This window comes from Aulostomus chinensis, chromosome 24 (assembly GCF_037954235.1).
Source record: "Aulostomus chinensis isolate RoL2024-O1b breed Wild chromosome 24, RoL_Achi_v1.0, whole genome shotgun sequence".
Classification (NCBI taxonomy): Eukaryota; Metazoa; Chordata; class Actinopteri; order Syngnathiformes; family Aulostomidae; genus Aulostomus; species Aulostomus chinensis.
The window spans coordinates 7,853,509-7,870,722 of record NC_141343.1 but is presented as its reverse complement, the minus strand read 5'-3'; the positions used below and the strand labels follow the sequence as shown (position 1 = coordinate 7,870,722).

At 41.5% G+C, this 17,214-nt stretch overlaps 2 protein-coding genes across 4 annotated transcripts in view; one reads left to right on the top strand and one right to left on the bottom strand.

Annotated features, from left to right (window-relative positions):
- The window catches only part of LOC147238623 (fatty acid-binding protein, intestinal-like), a 183,087-nt gene that overhangs the window by 131,819 nt on the left and 34,054 nt on the right, over nucleotides 1-17,214 (top strand). The gene's annotated exons all lie outside the window — the stretch shown is intronic.
- Nucleotides 1-17,214, bottom strand: part of LOC147238625 (glucosidase 2 subunit beta-like) — a 152,902-nt gene that overhangs the window by 135,492 nt on the left and 196 nt on the right. For 2 of the 3 annotated variants that reach the window (XM_086198087.1, XM_086198088.1), the window contains exons 2-5: nucleotides 16,788-16,904; nucleotides 15,203-15,298; nucleotides 12,096-12,153; nucleotides 11,215-11,332 (exon numbers count right to left, since the gene is read on the bottom strand). In XM_086198087.1, coding sequence (XP_086054213.1) covers nucleotides 11,215-11,332; nucleotides 12,096-12,153; nucleotides 15,203-15,298; nucleotides 16,788-16,904 — 389 coding nt within the window. Of the gene's footprint in view, nucleotides 1-11,214; nucleotides 11,333-12,095; nucleotides 12,154-15,202; nucleotides 15,299-16,787; nucleotides 16,905-17,034; nucleotides 17,207-17,214 lie in introns of those variants that run through there. The other variant, XM_086198089.1, reaches the window with a different exon arrangement.

Below are 17,214 nucleotides of genomic sequence, written 5' to 3'. Positions count from 1 at the left end.
GTAATTCAGTTCATTAGATTAAAGGGTGAAGATGAAGATTAAGGTAAGAATAAGAAGAGAGTTAGGGTTAGAAAGTCAGTGCAATGTCCTCTGTCTCTCTCTCTCTCTCACACACACACACAGAGGTGTGTGTGTATGTGTGTTTCACAATGAAGTGATGGATTCAGCTCGGTTCCGATAGGGATGACTACCTTTCTAGGGCGCGCTGCTTGCTTAGCCACCTTCAGATGGCTGCAGTGATTTATGGGCTCCATTTTTTTAGTTTATAAGAACATCTCTAATGTGAATAACTGCACACACGAAGAGAGAAAGTTCCACACCACATCAGGATAGAGTGTTTGATAGTGTTAGCATTTGCATACTTTTGATCGGTGTTTATCTGCGTGGACATATTTGTACATTTTTGCTGGTCTATATTAACTATGGACATACTGTTTTTAGCTTTGCATTATTTGCCTTTTCTGCATGTTGCATTCAAGATGGAGTTGTTGTGAATTGTCTTTTTAGTTTGAAGATCGCGAGCAGGATCGCTCGAAAAGTTGTTTCACTTCCTTCTTTCACATTAAACTTTCAGCTCAACACAAAGGCAAATTCCAAAAACGTGAATATTTTTACGAAAACCAAACTCATAAACAAAGCTTAATAGTTCCACATTTTCTCATATCTGTACTTTGACTTAGAAACGTGGTGATTCCCGAATGATACTCTTTTTCGAAAAAGATGAAATCCATTTTGACACAAAGAAAATTTCAGCTCCTTTACACACTCGAACAAAAAGTGTGTGAGTGTGCTGTGTCTCAAATATCACTTCTACTAGGCAGTGCTAGAGAGCCAACGACAGTTTAGTACGATGAAGCTGTACATCACATGAAGACGATGCGGTGTTTCAGTTTGGTGCGTCAGGCTTACTTTCTTTCCTTTAGTTCTTTCCAACTCCAAGGTGACAGGAAGCAAATAAAACAAGTAGTTCCCTGTTACCTCCAGGTGGTGGTAGTACTAATCTGCACCCAGAATATTACATCCTTGGCAGAAATACTCATCATCGACTTAGATTTACTCAAGAAGTACACAAACATTGGCATTGAATGACTTGACATCTTTTGATAGCAATGAAGAAATTCAGCCGATGCCTCAACTCCATCCATCCATCCATTTTCTTCCTCTTATCCTGTTAAGGGTCTTGAGGGGGTGGAGCCTATCCCAGCAGCCTTCAGGCGAGAGGAGGGGTTCACCTTGAACGGGTCACCAGTCCATCTCAGGACCAACACATAGAGACAGACAACCATTCACACTCACAGTTACACCTACAGTCAATTTAGAGTATCAATCAACCTCGTCCCCTCTTGATGTCTTTGGACTGTGGGAGGAAGCTGGAGTACCAGAGAGAACCCACACAGGAACAGGGAGAACATGCAGACTCACACAGAAAGATCCCAAATCATACATGTAAAATAAAATCCTTCATATGGTGCCATATTATAGATAATCACTCATCATATCTTAGTCTCTTTGGTTGTTAGCAGTAGTAGCTGTATGGTAGCCACACTATGCTACCTAGCTTCTGTGCAACAGCTGACATTGTCTTTTTGGTAAATGCCATGATGACGAAGAGATTTTTTTCGAGCCCAAAAAAAAAAAATCCGCAAATTAGCTAAAATGTACCCATAGAATTATTCATACAGCAAATGTTCATTGCATAAAAGGTTTTCTAGGATTCTTTAACAGCAGCTTCTTGACCCTTCCACAACAGCGTCAGTTCACCTCTGAGTCACTGTGTAAGGTTTCCTAGACGAGGCCCCCGGAGGTAACCCTGCAATATCAACAGAGAAACACGGAGGGAGGAGGATCAAAATGTGTGGCAGGGCTAGGAGCGCCGGGTGACACTTCAACCTCGATCTGTCAATCAAGCGCTACGGAACACAACACACACATAAAAAAAGAACAGAACAGAAAAGGAGTGTGTGAAGTACACACTCAAGAGACCATCAGCTGGCGAATCAGACGTGTGAGCGTTTGTTGACAAAAAGTGGCCCTCAGTCAAAATCTCTCCAGTCAAATCAGTGGTATCTTCCATTACGAGCAGTACATACTTGAGACAAGGCTGGAATTACATGGTAAAGTGCTTGGAAATGCCTCAAAATAACACAAAGGCTGCTCTGAGAAAGCCTCAGAACTATAAAATGTGCTGCGGTAAAATTGATCGACCATCGACGTCCCAAATAAATGTTCCCTTCCTGTTATTAATTCAACAGGAAAAAAAAAAAGCTTAATTAATTTTAATTGTGCACATGAGCCACACTTGACCATCAAACAACAGAAAGAGGGCAACTTGTATTTCAGAACAGTAATGCATCAAGTAATAAGACTGCCGAAGCAATAAAAATAACTTCTAAAGAGGTCATCAGGTGCAGAATTTACCAATTTAATTTGCATCAGGGTTTTTAATTTGTCCAAGTGCCTATTAAACTAAAGGAGCAAATGGAGAGCAGAGGAGAAAATCTCAAGTAGTTTGTGTTTATCTTGATGCTCTGAAAAGAAGCACATTGAGTCCAAATGGGCTTGATGAGACTTCTTTACCGGTGCTGACGGACTGAAAGCCATTACTGCTTTAAAATGATTGTGAATAGCATATATTCACAAAAGGAGTGGTGGCGTAGCTCAGAGGTAGAGTGGCCGTCTCGCAACCAAAGGGTCGCTGGTTCTATCCTCGCGTCCCCCGGTGACCATGTCCAAGTATCTTTGAGCGAGATACTGATCCCCTAATTGCTCCTGATGGATCTGCGACGAACTGGCGATCCGTCCAGGTTGAACCCCGCCTCTCGCCCAATGTCAGCTGGGATAGGCTCCAGCCCCCGCCCCCCCCCCCAACTCTTAACGGATAAGTGGTGTAGAAAATGGATGGATGGATGTATTCGCAAAAGAAATTAAAGGTGGATGGCAGGTGAAGGCTTGCTGATGTCTTCTAACACCAACTCCAAAATCAAACTGACAACAAGCACACCCAGTAGAATGACTGGTACTATCTCTTACTGCAATACTTCAAACCACAATGGTATACAAAAGTATTATGATACGGCGATTCTGAACAACAGATACAGTACATAGCAAGACCGTTCATCTACAACTTATCCATGTAACTCAAAAAGAAAAAAAGATGCTTCAAAGGGAAAGAAGCAGACATTATATATCGATTCCTTGTTGTGAAGTCAGAGAGTTGTGGATTTTTTTTTTCAGCCCCCCCCTTATTTTTTTTTCAAAAATTGTAATTTACCAATTTCACCCTGCCAAAATTGTCCTGGTCATTGCTCCGCCCGCTCTGGAGCTCTCGGGTGGACCGCAGACCATTACATGCTTCCTCTGTCACACACGGAGTCATCCGGTACATCTTTTCACCTGATATTGACAGCTTCACCTTGGGATGTAGCACACGGGAGGGTCAAGTCCTTACCCCTCGTTCCCATCACCCCCAAACAGGGAACCCATCTGCCCAGAGGAGGCCCTAGCACAGCAGCCAGGACACACCGAGGCTTCCCACTTGCCTATCTCAGAACCCGCCTGCGGTGTCTGATAACCAAGCCTCTCGGAACAAGGCCCAGTGTTTTGAGGTTGAAGTGTAGCCAGCGGATATATGGTCCAACACTTCCTTGTTCCAATCACTGATCATTGTTTTCAGTCCGTATAGCAATTTTACGCATTTCCATGGGGTAGAGAGAGAGATGACAAACATGAGTTGATTGTTTCAACGGTAGCCAGTTTACACTTGGATAACAGTTTCAAACCACTAAAACCGCTTTGTTAAATCGTCAGATTACAGCCATTTTTCTGATCGTGAATTTTGACCAATGCCTTCCGTCTCTTTGGTTCTCCATCTAGGCTGTTTATACACAGCTTGCTTGAATGTGATTGGTAAAAGCTGCAACAACAAAAAAAAAGAAACCAAAAGCTTTCCTGTCCTGACATTTTCTCCCAGGCTTACAGATTCAGCTACATTGCAGGATTGATATTTGTCCCACCCCTACCAAAAGTAGACCGTATTCTGCTGCCAAGGCCAATTTGATAACAAGAAGTGTTTTTTTTTTAGCTATGCCAAATTGATCCGCCCAAAATGGTTCCTTCCTTGCCCATACACCCCCACCAAGTTCAGTGAAAATGAGCCTTGTATTTCTTTAATCATTCTGCAGAAACATGTGTTCTATCACTTCCCAGCCCTAGTGAACATCTCCTGTTGACAATGCAACAGCTAATTGCACGGCGGGCTAAAGGTTGGTGCTGCAAACGACACAGCAGACGCATGTAGCAGCTGGCACCATGAACACGTATGGTCAAAATAATATCATAGAGCACAGCTGCTCATTTAGACAGAGTTTTCAGAGCACACACACACACACACACACACACACACAAGCAAGCAAGCAAGCAAATTAATGAAGGAAACCAAGTAATAACACTATGGTGAAAACACAAATGGCCAAGGTGAAGAGTTAATTAAATCTATAGAGAATAACTGAAACTATATCAATGCAAAACAGCAGCTAACCAGAAGCACTTTGGTACATTTGTATGATTTTAAGGAGCTTTCAGCCATGATGTTGTGCCTGACACAAGGGAAGAAAGACGGATGCAAAATTACAACCTAACAATCTGTATGATTGTATTCTTGGGCAAAGTATTGAGACTTCAGTTTGCAAAATACACAACTTTGTATAGAAGGTCTGTGTCTTGATGGGCTTCAACTAAAATGTAGCACTTACTGCAGGGCGCGCTGAAAAATATGTAAGAGATACAGCATCGTTGTATACAAAGAAACAAACAACAAAGCTAAAGTTTGTTGCTAAAATAATCTCCAGGGAGTCTTGTGGAAAACAACATTTAGAGAAGCAGAAGTGAGTTTTAAAAGTGTCTATCTCAGCGGAGGTGTTGTCCTTAATATATTATTGACAAGGTATATGTAGTTTAAAATAGAATTTAAAACTTGGATGTATTAAAGGGTTTCTAACTGAACCAATCAATCCATCTTTCCCCACTTATCTGGGGTTGTGTCACGGGATCAGGTCCACTGACCTATTCCCTGGCCACATCAACAGCTCTACCTGGAGGATCCCACCGTTTTTCTGGGCCAGCGTGGAGATATTATCCCTCCACCTGGTCCTCGGTGTGCCCTTCGACCTCCTCTAGGCTGGATGTGCCTGGATAGATGCCCAAGAGGCATCGTGGAGAAATGCACAAACCACCTCAACTGGCTCCTGTCGAAGCAAAAGAGCAGTAGCTCACAGATGGCTGAGCTTCTCATCTTCTCCCTGGCATCAATCGCAGATGGAAGCCGCCCTCTCGAGGAAACCCATTTCGGCCGCAATCTCGTCCGTTCGGTCTTGACACATATTTCGAGGCCATAGCAGAGGGTACGACGGAAGCCTGACTGGTTGATCAGTAACTTTGCCTTCTTATTCACTTCTCTTTTAGTCAAAGACAGTGCGGTAAAGTGAGTGCAAAACCACTCATTTTTAGTCGCAAACGAAACACAGAGATTCTCAATCTCCTTCCCTAGGGTCAGGGCTCATTCCCTGCTAGAGAGAAGGGCTGTAGTGATACACTAATCTCACGATGCGATACGATACATGTCTCACGATACGATAAATATCACAATATTCAGTCTATAAATAGACGTATATAAGCGGTTATTTAAACGTCTATGTTGAGGTCGGACATGTCATGTGTATGACTGTGCTTCTGTACTGTGATTTTCAGTTTGTTGTAGTTACCACTGAGATAACAACTGGGGTCACTGTCGAGTTTGACAGATGTTGTTCTCCAGAGAGTGGGAGTGATTAGTCCGACATTTTGGACGAGAGTTATCCATCTCCGCTTCAGGAGAATAGAGCCTTCCAGCAGGTTATGGGCCCAGGCTACGACGGACAAGAGGGTTTGCTAGGAGTACATGTGGAATGCTAGTGGGAACTGCGGCAGTTACCACAATGAGCTGAAGTAGCAAGCTAACATCAGTGAGCCGTGGACACGGCCCGCTACACGGAGCTACTGAGATGGAGAACGGAAGGAGGAGCAAGTGGCCCGCATTCAGTGGACAGGCAGATGAAGAATAATACGTACACGTATATTAGCAGTTATTGATATTATTAATATAAATTATTGTGTATTAATAGACATCTATTGGACGTCCATGAATTGACGTATATTAGCGGTGATTTTGATGTCTATGTTGAGGTAGGACATGTTCATGTGTAAGGCTGCTTCTGTACTGTGATTTTCAGTTTGTTGTAGTTACCACTGGAAGCCCACCAGGGGTCACTGTCGAGTGTGTCTTTTGCTTTGATGAGCGAAGAATAAAGAACGGATGTTGTTCTCGAGCTCGAGTGGGAGTGATTAGAACAACTCTTCTCAAACGAGTTATCCATCTCTGCTGCAGGAGAATAGAGCCTGCCAACAGGTTATGGGCCCAGGCTACGAAGGACAAGAGGGTTTGCTAGGAGTACATGTGGAATGCAAGCGGGAACTGCGGCAGTTACCACAATGAGCTAAAGTAGCAAGCTAACATTGGTGAGCCGAGGAAACGCCCCGCTACACGGAGCTACTGAGATGGAGAACGGAAGGAGGAGCGAGTGGCCCGCATTGAATGGACAGGCAGATGAATAATAATAAATACACGTATATTAGCGGCTATTTAAACGTCTAAGATTAGACTTCTATATGTTCACTTGTAAACATGCCCTCAATTGTATTAGTGAAATGTTATCTTTTCACTGTGAGCACCTTGTCACCCTCACCCCCCCCCCCCCCCCCGGCCCACTGCAATGTTCTGTCCTCTCATTCCCCTGCAACACCCTCGGCCTTCTGTGAAGTTAAGACGTGCACCACCCCCATCGTCTCAACACAGGCATCAGACTCATCCTCCGCAAGCTGATAAGAGTTCAGCACACTTAGATCTCTCTGTCTCTGACTGCTGACATGTTCTGGGTCCAGGCTCCAATGATGTCACTCCTGACTATTCCCAGCGAAAGTCGGGGCCCAGCATACTGGAAGCTTCCTCAGTTCACATTATGACTGGCAATAGAAAAAGAATGTTTAAATTGCCAAGAAACAGGGTAATGTCAAACTTAACATTCATCCCATGTCAGCCACAGTCAGTACACGGTCCTATAGATACTGCTTCTAACATGTCAAAGCTAGCAGTAATAAATGTCAGGTCATTAGCAGGCAAATAATTTCTAATCAGTGATTACATTATACAGCACAACCTTGACTTCATGTTCCCAACTGAAACGTGGTTAAGCCAAGGTAACAGTGCAGCAGTTCTCACTGAATCAGCGCCTCCTAACTTCAGTTTCATAAGTGAAGCGAGAGTGGATAAGAAAGGAGGTGGAGTTGCAATGTTGTTTAATGAAACCTTCCAATGCAGGAGGATGTCATGTGGGAGTTTCACCTCCTTTGAGTGTGTTGCAATTCAGTTGAGAGCCTCCTTTCGTGCGATATCATTAACCATCCACAGGCCCCCAAAACATAATGCACCGTTTTTTGATGAGTTTTCCAAACTATTGTCTATTATCTGCATTGGGTTTGACTGTGTTATTCTAGTGGGGGATTTTAACATTCATGTTGATAATGTGAAAGATGGATATGCAAAGGAGCTCTTAAATACTCTATCTTTGGACTCTCCCAGCATGTGACGGATCCAACACATAACAAGGACCACATATTAGATCTAATTATCTCCAAGGATCTAAAGATTTCTGACGTTGCGGTGAGTGATGTTGCTCTTTCTGATCATTATTGTGTTCACTTTAAAATGACTATCCCTGCCAATCTTTGCAAAAGTGAAGCAGAGGTGATAAGAAAGCGGTCTGTCAACAACAGCACTGGTACATTATTCACTCAGGCTTTTACATCATCACCAACTCTGCCCTTAGCCTCTGTCTATGACCTTGTTGATAGTTTTAGCTCCAGTGTTATGACTGTTATGGATGCCATTGCTCCAATTAAGACCAAAGTTATATCTGGCAGAAAAAAGTCACCACGGAGGAACGCCACTCTGGTGAAAGCTCAAAAAAGAAAGTGTAGGCAGGCTGAACGCAGATGGCGTAAAAACAAACTCCAGGTATACTATGACATTTATAGAGAGAGTCTTCACATTTATAATTAAGAATTGAAAAAGGCAAGACAGTCTTTTTTCTCTGAGATGATCAAAAATAACAGCAACAATGCCCGCACCTTATTCACTGTTGTCGACAGACTGACAAACCCTTCGGCATCTATTCCTGCTGAACTGCTGTCCAACAAATCATGCAGTGACTTTGCAGCCTTTTTTACAGATCAAATTCAGAAGATAAGACAAACAGTATGTGGCTCCTCCAAAAGCAACTTGGTTATGTCACCAGTTCCTCCTCAGTTTCCCAGAAATCTAGAAACATTTCAACCCATAGACCATGCGACTCTGACAGAAACGGTTCTGAATCTAAAATCCACGACCTGCTGCCTTGATATGATGCCTACAAGCTTGCTGAAAAGGGTTTTTAATTGTGTTTCATCAGATGTATTGAGGAAAGTAAATGCTTCTCTTCTATCAGGTCAATTTCCCAGGGCACTGAAAACTGCAGTAATCAAACCTCTTTTAAAAAAGCCTAATCTGGATGCTTCAGTACTAAGTAACTACAGACCCATATCTAACCTTGCGATTTTGTCAAAGACCATTGAGAGAGTTGTCTATCAACAAATTCACTCTTTCCTGACCCAAAACAATCTCTTCAATGCTTTCCAGTCAGGTTTTCAACCACACCACAGCACTGAAACTGCACTTATTAAGGTGTTAAATGACATACGCCTTAATACTGATGCATCTAAAATATCAGTATTGGTACTACTAGACCTTGGTGCTGCATTCGACACAGTCGATCACAACCTGTTGCTTGACAGACTGGAGAGGTGGGTTGGACTCTCTGGTTCGGTGCTAAATTGGCTCAGATCCTACTTAGAAGATCGTGGAACTGTGAATCTGAGCGAACAAAGATGACATGTGGGGTCCCGCAAGGCTCTATTCTTGGGCCACTTTTGTTCAACATCTATATGCTCCCACTGGCCCAGGTCATAGAGCAACATCTCTTACCACTCGTGGGCTGATGACACACAACTTTATATTCCAGTGTCACCATGCGATTACAGTCCACTGTATTCACTGAGTGACTGTATCCTACAAGTCAATCAGTGGATGGGTAAGAATTTTCTCCAGCTCAATGCAGAAAAGACAGAAGTCATTGTGTTTGGTCCCAAAAACGCAAGGCTTGAGGTCAGCAGCCAACTTGACTCAATGACACAACAAACCACCGACCAAGCTAGAAACCTTGGTGTTGTTATGGACTCAGACCTGAATTTTAAGAGCCACATAAAAACTATCACTAAATCAGCCTATTATCATCTCAAAAACATTGCACGAATTAAAGGACTTCTTTCCGAACAAGACATGAAAAAACTCGTCCTTGCATTTATTCTTAGTAGGCTAGATTATTGTAATGGTGTCTTTATAGGTCTCAGTAAAAAAATCAATCAAGCACCTGCAGCTCATCCAAAATGCTGCCGCCAGAGTCCTGACCAACAGTAAGAAAATGGACCACATGACACCTGTCCTTAAATCACTGCACTGGCTCCCTGTGTGTCAAAGGATTCAGTTCAAAATCCCATTACTGGTCTATAAGTCACTGACTGGACTTGGGCCTAAATACATGTCAGAGCTGCTGGCAGGGTGTGAAGCATCCAGACCCCTCAGGTCATCGGGGACAGGTCTACTCGGTGTCCCCAGGGTCAGAACCAAACAGGGTGAAGCTGTTTTCAGCTTCTGTGGTCCACACCTGTGGAACAAACTCCCTGAACCTCTGAGGTGTGCACAAACTGTCAGCTCATTTAAATCAGGGCTGAAAACACTGCTGTTTACTGCAGCCTTCTTATAGTGTATTGATCTGTGTGATTTGGTATTGATGGATTGATTTAATATTATTGATTTTAAATGACTTTTGAATATTTTAATTCACTTCCTCGATTTTAAACTGTTTCTAACTTTCATTTCTCTCTTTACCTCTGTAAAGCACTATGAATTGCCTTGTGTATGAATGGTGCTATACAAATAAATTTGCCTTTGTGTTGTTACAGAGGCAAACCTATGTTGAAGCAGGTATTAACTGATGGACAATGATAACAGCAAATAAGATGCGCTGTAGGTGACACATGACGTGTGTGTATAAATTCATGGGTGTGTCCAGTAAAGTCTCACAGGGAGAGTGTGTTGTTCCAGTCAAGACGAACCGATGCCCTACTGTGTGTTATTCCTCCGTTATTATTCGCTGTAGAGAGGAGAGCAATCCACTGGTTTCTTGCTGAGAACCATTTCCTGTGATTTACACGTACTATTTAAGTACTTAACTTCATCCAAACTGCGTCACGCTCGGCTGCAAACTGATGAAGTGACTGTTGGACGTCACTGACCGATGATGCCATGAGGACCACATCTTCTGCAAAAAGCAGTGTCGCAATCCCCAGCCACCTCACCTTAAGATCTTGTCCATCCATATCACAACAAGGCTCCTTTGAGTCATGGACAGAATGTTGTCAACTGTAAACCCTTCAGTCTGGTAGATGATGGTAATATGCATGCGATTGTACAACGATTGACGTCCTTGTACTTTGTAGGATTTTGCGTAAATGGAAAGGGCGTCAAAGCAGCTATCAATTGCTATTCCATGTTCTGCTGCTGAGTAATCAGCGGAAAGCAACGAAGAAAACCAACCACCTGCCTTGGCGATTGACCACTGCAGCCTAAAGCCCTGCAAATAAAACGTACTGGTCCAATTTAAATGAATGAGGGGAAAAAACTGCATCTTTGCCACAGTGGCTCATTTGATCTGAATGAAGCCTAAGTTTCTTTCAGATCACTAGTTAAAGCCTCTTTAGCATGCTGGGATTCACATCATTTTATTTACTTGAGTTTAAAAAATAAATATTGGCCAGCCAATTAATCGGTCGGGCCCTAGAAACTAGGGATGTACCCTCTTCCTACAGGGAAAAAAAGGTATTTTGTCAAAGTAAATACCTTTTGAAAGGTCGAGGAAACATTTAAGTGAAAGGTGTTTGTTGTCTCAGAACACAAAGCATCTACGGGAGTGTCCTTCTGCTACATGACAACTATACTAGTACTTAGTCTGGCAGACAACGTTGTACCTGTTTCTCCCTCCAGAGCAGCACTCCCTCCTCAATCAGCTGCTGCTTGAGCCGTAAACCCTCATCCAAGGTCCTCATCTGGCCCTCCACATGCGCTCTCTCTCGCTGTCCAAGACTCCTGCAGGAGAGAAGATTCCCAGTCCCATCATTACTGAGAAAACATCCACCGGCGCTGCTATGGTCATTGACATGGCGCAATCCAATCTTTAAGGGGTCCACAATGCAGCAGGAATCCAAATGGGAAAATAGAAGAGTAAATAAGATGGGGCTGATGGTCTGTGGCTGAGCTAAATTGTTTTTGATGTCTGAAGAACACAATATGTGTGGAAACATAATGAGATGTGTTGGACTTTGGTTGCTGTTTTGAGGCAAATGGCAGTGAATGAAATAATAGAGGAGGAAAGAAGTTGCATTTAAACAGCCAGCAACATCTCAGCCTCACAGTTAATCTTTACAGTGGTAAATATCACCCATCAAGGGTGTGTGTGTGTTTGTAAATATTTTTCACAAACCTACAATCATATCCAGTGGAAATTATCTGCATGGAAATCACCCCTGAATGGAGAGCTCCATTTACAGTGAGGAAAGGGAAGTGTAATGAGGTGGCAAGTCAGTTCTCTTTCTCATGGATGTGCTGTGTGATGCATGTACATAAAAAGTGTGAAGCGTTTTTAATCACAGTGGCAGTACGCCCCCTGGTGGCACAATGTATGAGTCGCTATCACATGGCTGCAGTTGGACTGGGGATGGTAAATAGCTCTGAAGACAACTTAGATGATAGAAAATCTTCATGAATCACGCTGTATTTCCCTTATTTCACAATTTTGTTATGAATTGAGTCCATTTGACTTATGAATGATGAATGTCAGTTGTCAACGAACCAGCAGGAGTTCTTGCAGCGGGCGTGGCTGTTGTATTCATCTGAGGCATCACAGCAATCTGGCGAGAGACACAAAAGTAACCAATCCAGTGGACACGTTGGGTGAACAATAATTTATTTATTTTTTTATTCTGAATCTGTTTGATCAAACAAATAAATTCAGAGTGACTTTTGCAGGAATGCGCAGGAAAAATAATCTATTTATTCAAGGTATTCTTTTTAAGAAACTCCAATCTGTCCTTCCTTACAAAGCAAACTTAATTTCATTGAGTGGAGGGTGATACGTATGTGAAACTTCCAGATCAGAATACTTTGTCATATCGGCGATAAAACCATGGAACGCTCTTTGGCAACAACCCAGAATCTTACGAACACAAACACTGATTCAAAAAGCTCTTCATCCGGGACATCGTTAAACAGCAAACGATACCAAACAAATGAAGTTTTTCCCAATAGTTTCCATTTCATGTGATTTGGGGAATACACACTTGTGTTTTAATGGCTTTTAGTGAATCTTGAAAAATAGTGAGTATTTTTCATGAGGAATTCCTTTCTTTTATGGCTTCCGCGTCATGTGACGAAGAGACTCCAAATCAAGACAAAATCATTCTGATTGCATCTTTATTCCAACTTTTCTAAATTCTAAGTGTGTGTGTATGTATATAGTTGTGTATATGTGTGAATATGTATGTATATATGTATGTATGTATGTATGTATGTATATATACTAATATATATATATATATATACTCACGTATATGTGCATGCATATACATAAGTGTTCATATGAATGCATACGCAGTATGTATATGTACATACATACTGTATGTATATGTATATATGTGGGTGTATCTGTCTGTATGTGTATGTATATATACATGTGTGTACGTGTGTGTAAATATGTGTACATGTATGTATATTTGTATGTGTCTATATGCATATATATCTATATACATGAATATAAATAAATGTATGTGTGTATTTATATGAATTTATCCAGTATGTTTGTGTGTGTATATATATATATACATACACACATATATATACATACACACACATACACATATATACATACACATATATACATACACATATATACATACACATATATACATACACATATATACATACATACACACATATATATACACATATATACATACACACATATATGTGTGTGTATATATGTATATATACATATATATGTATTTATATGTATGTATATGTGATAAAAACAATTCATTTCATCTAGTAACAGAGAGCAAAAAAATGACTATTTGTTACATGTGTTCGGTAGCAGAATATCACTGTAATATTTTTGTTTTGGTTCTCTTTTGTAAAGACAAATCACTTGAAGACAGCACTTGTGTTTCAGACACTGTAAATCTGAGAATTTGCTTCAGCCTACCAAAACCTTTCATCACTGACGTTCCCTTCTTGTTTTTTATTACATAAACAGATCAAAAATATGCAAATCTGGGCACTTGAGAATTTGTATTTTTTTTCTGGGGGGAGCATTAACTTGTTAGTGGCGTGAACTTAGCCACTGGTAGTGCGAGCTTAGCCACTGGTCATGCTAGTTTAGCCATTGGTAGTGCGAGCTTAGCCACTGGTCATGCTAGTTTAGCCATTGGTAGTGCGGGCTTAGCCACTGGTAGTGCGAGCTTAGCCACTGGTAGTGCTAGCTTCGCCACTGGTCGTGCGAGCTTAGCCACTGGTCATGCTAGTTTAGCCATTGGTAGTGCGAGCTTAGCCACTGGTCATGCTAGTTTAGCCATTGGTAGTGCGAGCTTAGCCACTGGTCATGCTAGTTTAGCCATTGGTAGTGCGGGCTTAGCCACTGGTAGTGCGAGCTTAGCCACTGGTAGTGCTAGCTTCGCCACTGGTAGTGCGAGCTTAGCCACTGGTAGTGCTAGCTTAGCCACTGGTAGTGCTAGCTTAGCCACTGGTAGCTGGTAGGTACACAGCAGGCAGGTGAATAAAGCAGGGGCTGAAAAATAAAAAGTTTAAGAACATTTGTCAAGCAGCCTGAATCAGAGCGTCCTAACAATCAAAATCCTCAAATCTTTTGGCTTGTATTTCTGACTTTAAACAGAATCCGGGAATAGCTATTCACAAATTAATCTACCGGGCTCAGATTACATGAGCACTCTCTTTAGTACAGATGTTGTTCATCCAAAAATGATTGGATCTTTTTTCTTTTTTTTTTAAACATGGTATCTCTGGCTGGTTCAGAGAAAACCTCTAGAGATCAGCTACTTATAAGATCAGCTGCATGGTGGTGTTTTTTAAAGTGCTCAGATCTGGCTTTTCTTTTTCTTTCTTTTTTTTTTTATTTCCTCAAAGATTTTTCACCCAAGAGAGGCGGCACAGTGTGAAATTTCTCAATTATCCAGATCCCCATTGGTGACCGGCGGAACAAGAGCACCGCAGCCTAGAAAACGGGAAGCCACTGAAAATCTCTGAAGAACGAGAGGAAGAGGAAATGAGAAGATGTGATAGCTATTTAACGGCTCCATTCAAGGGGAGGTAGGAGAAGACGAGGGGGAATAAAGGCAGCAGACGACTTTTAAGAAAAATTCTCCCACTGCCTTTTTCTTCTTCAATCTCTCCCATTTTCTAGCCGCAATAGACACACGTCGTCTGGTTACTGCTGGATGAGAAGGGTGATGAAAATCTATCTGATCGGGCGTCAAGCCCTCCCGTTTTTACAAGAAAGAATTTTTTTTTTTTTTTTTTTGCTTTGTCTGCTTGTGTGTTCTCTTCGTACGCCCTGGAAAAAAAACTTCGTAATTTTTTTTTTCACAACGGTGAAACGCACTCAACGATTACACAAAACCGTTACACCCTCGTAACACCACTCTAAAGTCCTTAAACGTGTACATAGAACGTGCTAGTGCAATAGAACGATGGTATTATTAAACATCATTGGAATGACAATAGCAGCCCTTTTCGAAATGCTCGTCTCGCTTCACTCCAATACTTCCAGTAAAGTTTATCAAGGCCTCTTCCCCTGAGAGTATCCTACATAATGTAACATACATATATGTATGTATATATATATATATATATATATATATATATATATATATATATAAAAAGCCTTACCACAGATGCCATCGTTGACTCGTGATGATGGGATGTAGTGTGGGCGGAAACCCAGATTGGTGCAGTAGAACCTTCCACGTGGACAGGCTGAGGTGCCTACATGAGGTCAGAAGGAGAGGTCGGAGCTGCATAATCATCAAATTCATCAAAACTATTTATAATATGTGGATAAAGGGCATGATGTGCGGGTCCTTTCAGGCGCTGATGCTGCAAATGCAGGGTTTTCAGCACACTTTGGAAAAGTACCGGCAGCGATTTCAATCTGACTCTCTTCATGAAATGTATTTTGTTCAAACTGGGGCGAAAAATACGAAGAAGTCAACCGATAAATACGGTTATCCTCACAATCGCTGTCGCTGACATTAAAAATGATGCCTGAGCTCTTAATCGAACATTTTTCACGAAAGTAAACACGTGTACTGCAGTGAAAGATCAGCAGTTACGTTCAGGTTTTATTAAAAAGTGTGAAATTCTATCAGATGCAAAAACAAAACCACACATATGGGTCACAAATATCAGCCAAAGAAGTCGTTTCAGCCCAGCTTCAGCTGAGAATAACAACTTTACTCATTTTTGAATGTGTTCCATGATATTTTGTTATTTGAAAGTACGACATGGAAATCGAACAAAAAGCTTAAAATGCATCATCTTGAGGTTTAGGTTAGTTCAGTTGAACAGGCTCAAATCAGTACCCACCCCCCCACCCCCCAAAAAAAAACCTAAATTAAATCCTATATTCTCTGATGGACAGTCTGTGATGATCACAGCTGATCGAACGCCTTTGTCCTGTGACTGTCGGTCGTGACTTGCCCGCTGATATACGGTCAAACTCAAAACACGACCCCCTGAACATCAGCCTGGCAAACAATTACGTAACTGCCGACTCGGCTCCGCGGTCAAAGTTTAGAATCACACCGCTGGTATTAAAAATGCACTTCATTCAGTTTATTTGGAAAAAGACCATTGGCAAATTAACATTAATTTTTCAAATGGAATAAAAAAAAAAAAAAAAGATGGGTGCACCAGATTAAGCAGAAAGGTATTCTCCATCTGTAGTCCTTCATCAAATGACACCGTATAAAGACAAATATATATACATATATATATGTATATATAATTAATTAAGGATGTAATACCTTTTCAATTGGAGCAGTACTGAACCATTACAACCTCCTCAAGCATAAATTTAAAGTCGAATGTCCAAGTCTGGCATTAAAAACAGTCCAATATCGCCTCCCTGATTTAAACTGATTATCAGTATGAAGACCATTAGTTACTGGCACTTTTTATTCCTATTCTAATATAATTCCCTCACATTCAACGTCTGAGTATTCTCAGTGCCCTTGGGAGGTACATACGCACATTATTATGCTATCATATTATCATATTCCTGGCAAAAATTGTTATTTTTAGCAGTTATTTAGCTCTAAGCTCTGCTAGTACAAAAAAACGAGGATATTGAGAGAATTTTTCAGATTTGTATTTATTTATTTATTTATTTATTTAGGGGAGGGGCATAATTTTGCGTGAGGTTTGTGGGTACACAAACCTCAGGTTGGCCAACTTGGAGCTTGTTTTGGTTTACCTGGTTCGTCCGAGCCGTCCTCACAGTCACAGTAGTCATCGTTCACGTACTCGAAGGGGATGATTTTCGAGCCATCGATGCACATGAAGGACTTCCTCTCCTTGTAGAATCTCTTGTCTGTCACGGGATTGAAACCTCGTTGAAGTGCAGTTAGCAAACAGACGTTGACACACACAAAAAACGTGTTTGTTGTCTTTTTTTAAAAAATTCTTCTTTCATTTATTGCGGCTAGAATATTAGCACTTACATGTAATAAAAGGCTAGTAACGACATAAGGTTCGTGGAATGTGAGTGCTGCTACTTCATGAGACGTGACACAGCTGCTCTAAAGCGGTGTGTTTAGCTTCACGTAAGTTGTGGTCAAGAGTTACAAATACACCATCTTCGTTTATTCAGGATGTCTCCCGCTAGCTGTCATTGAGACTCA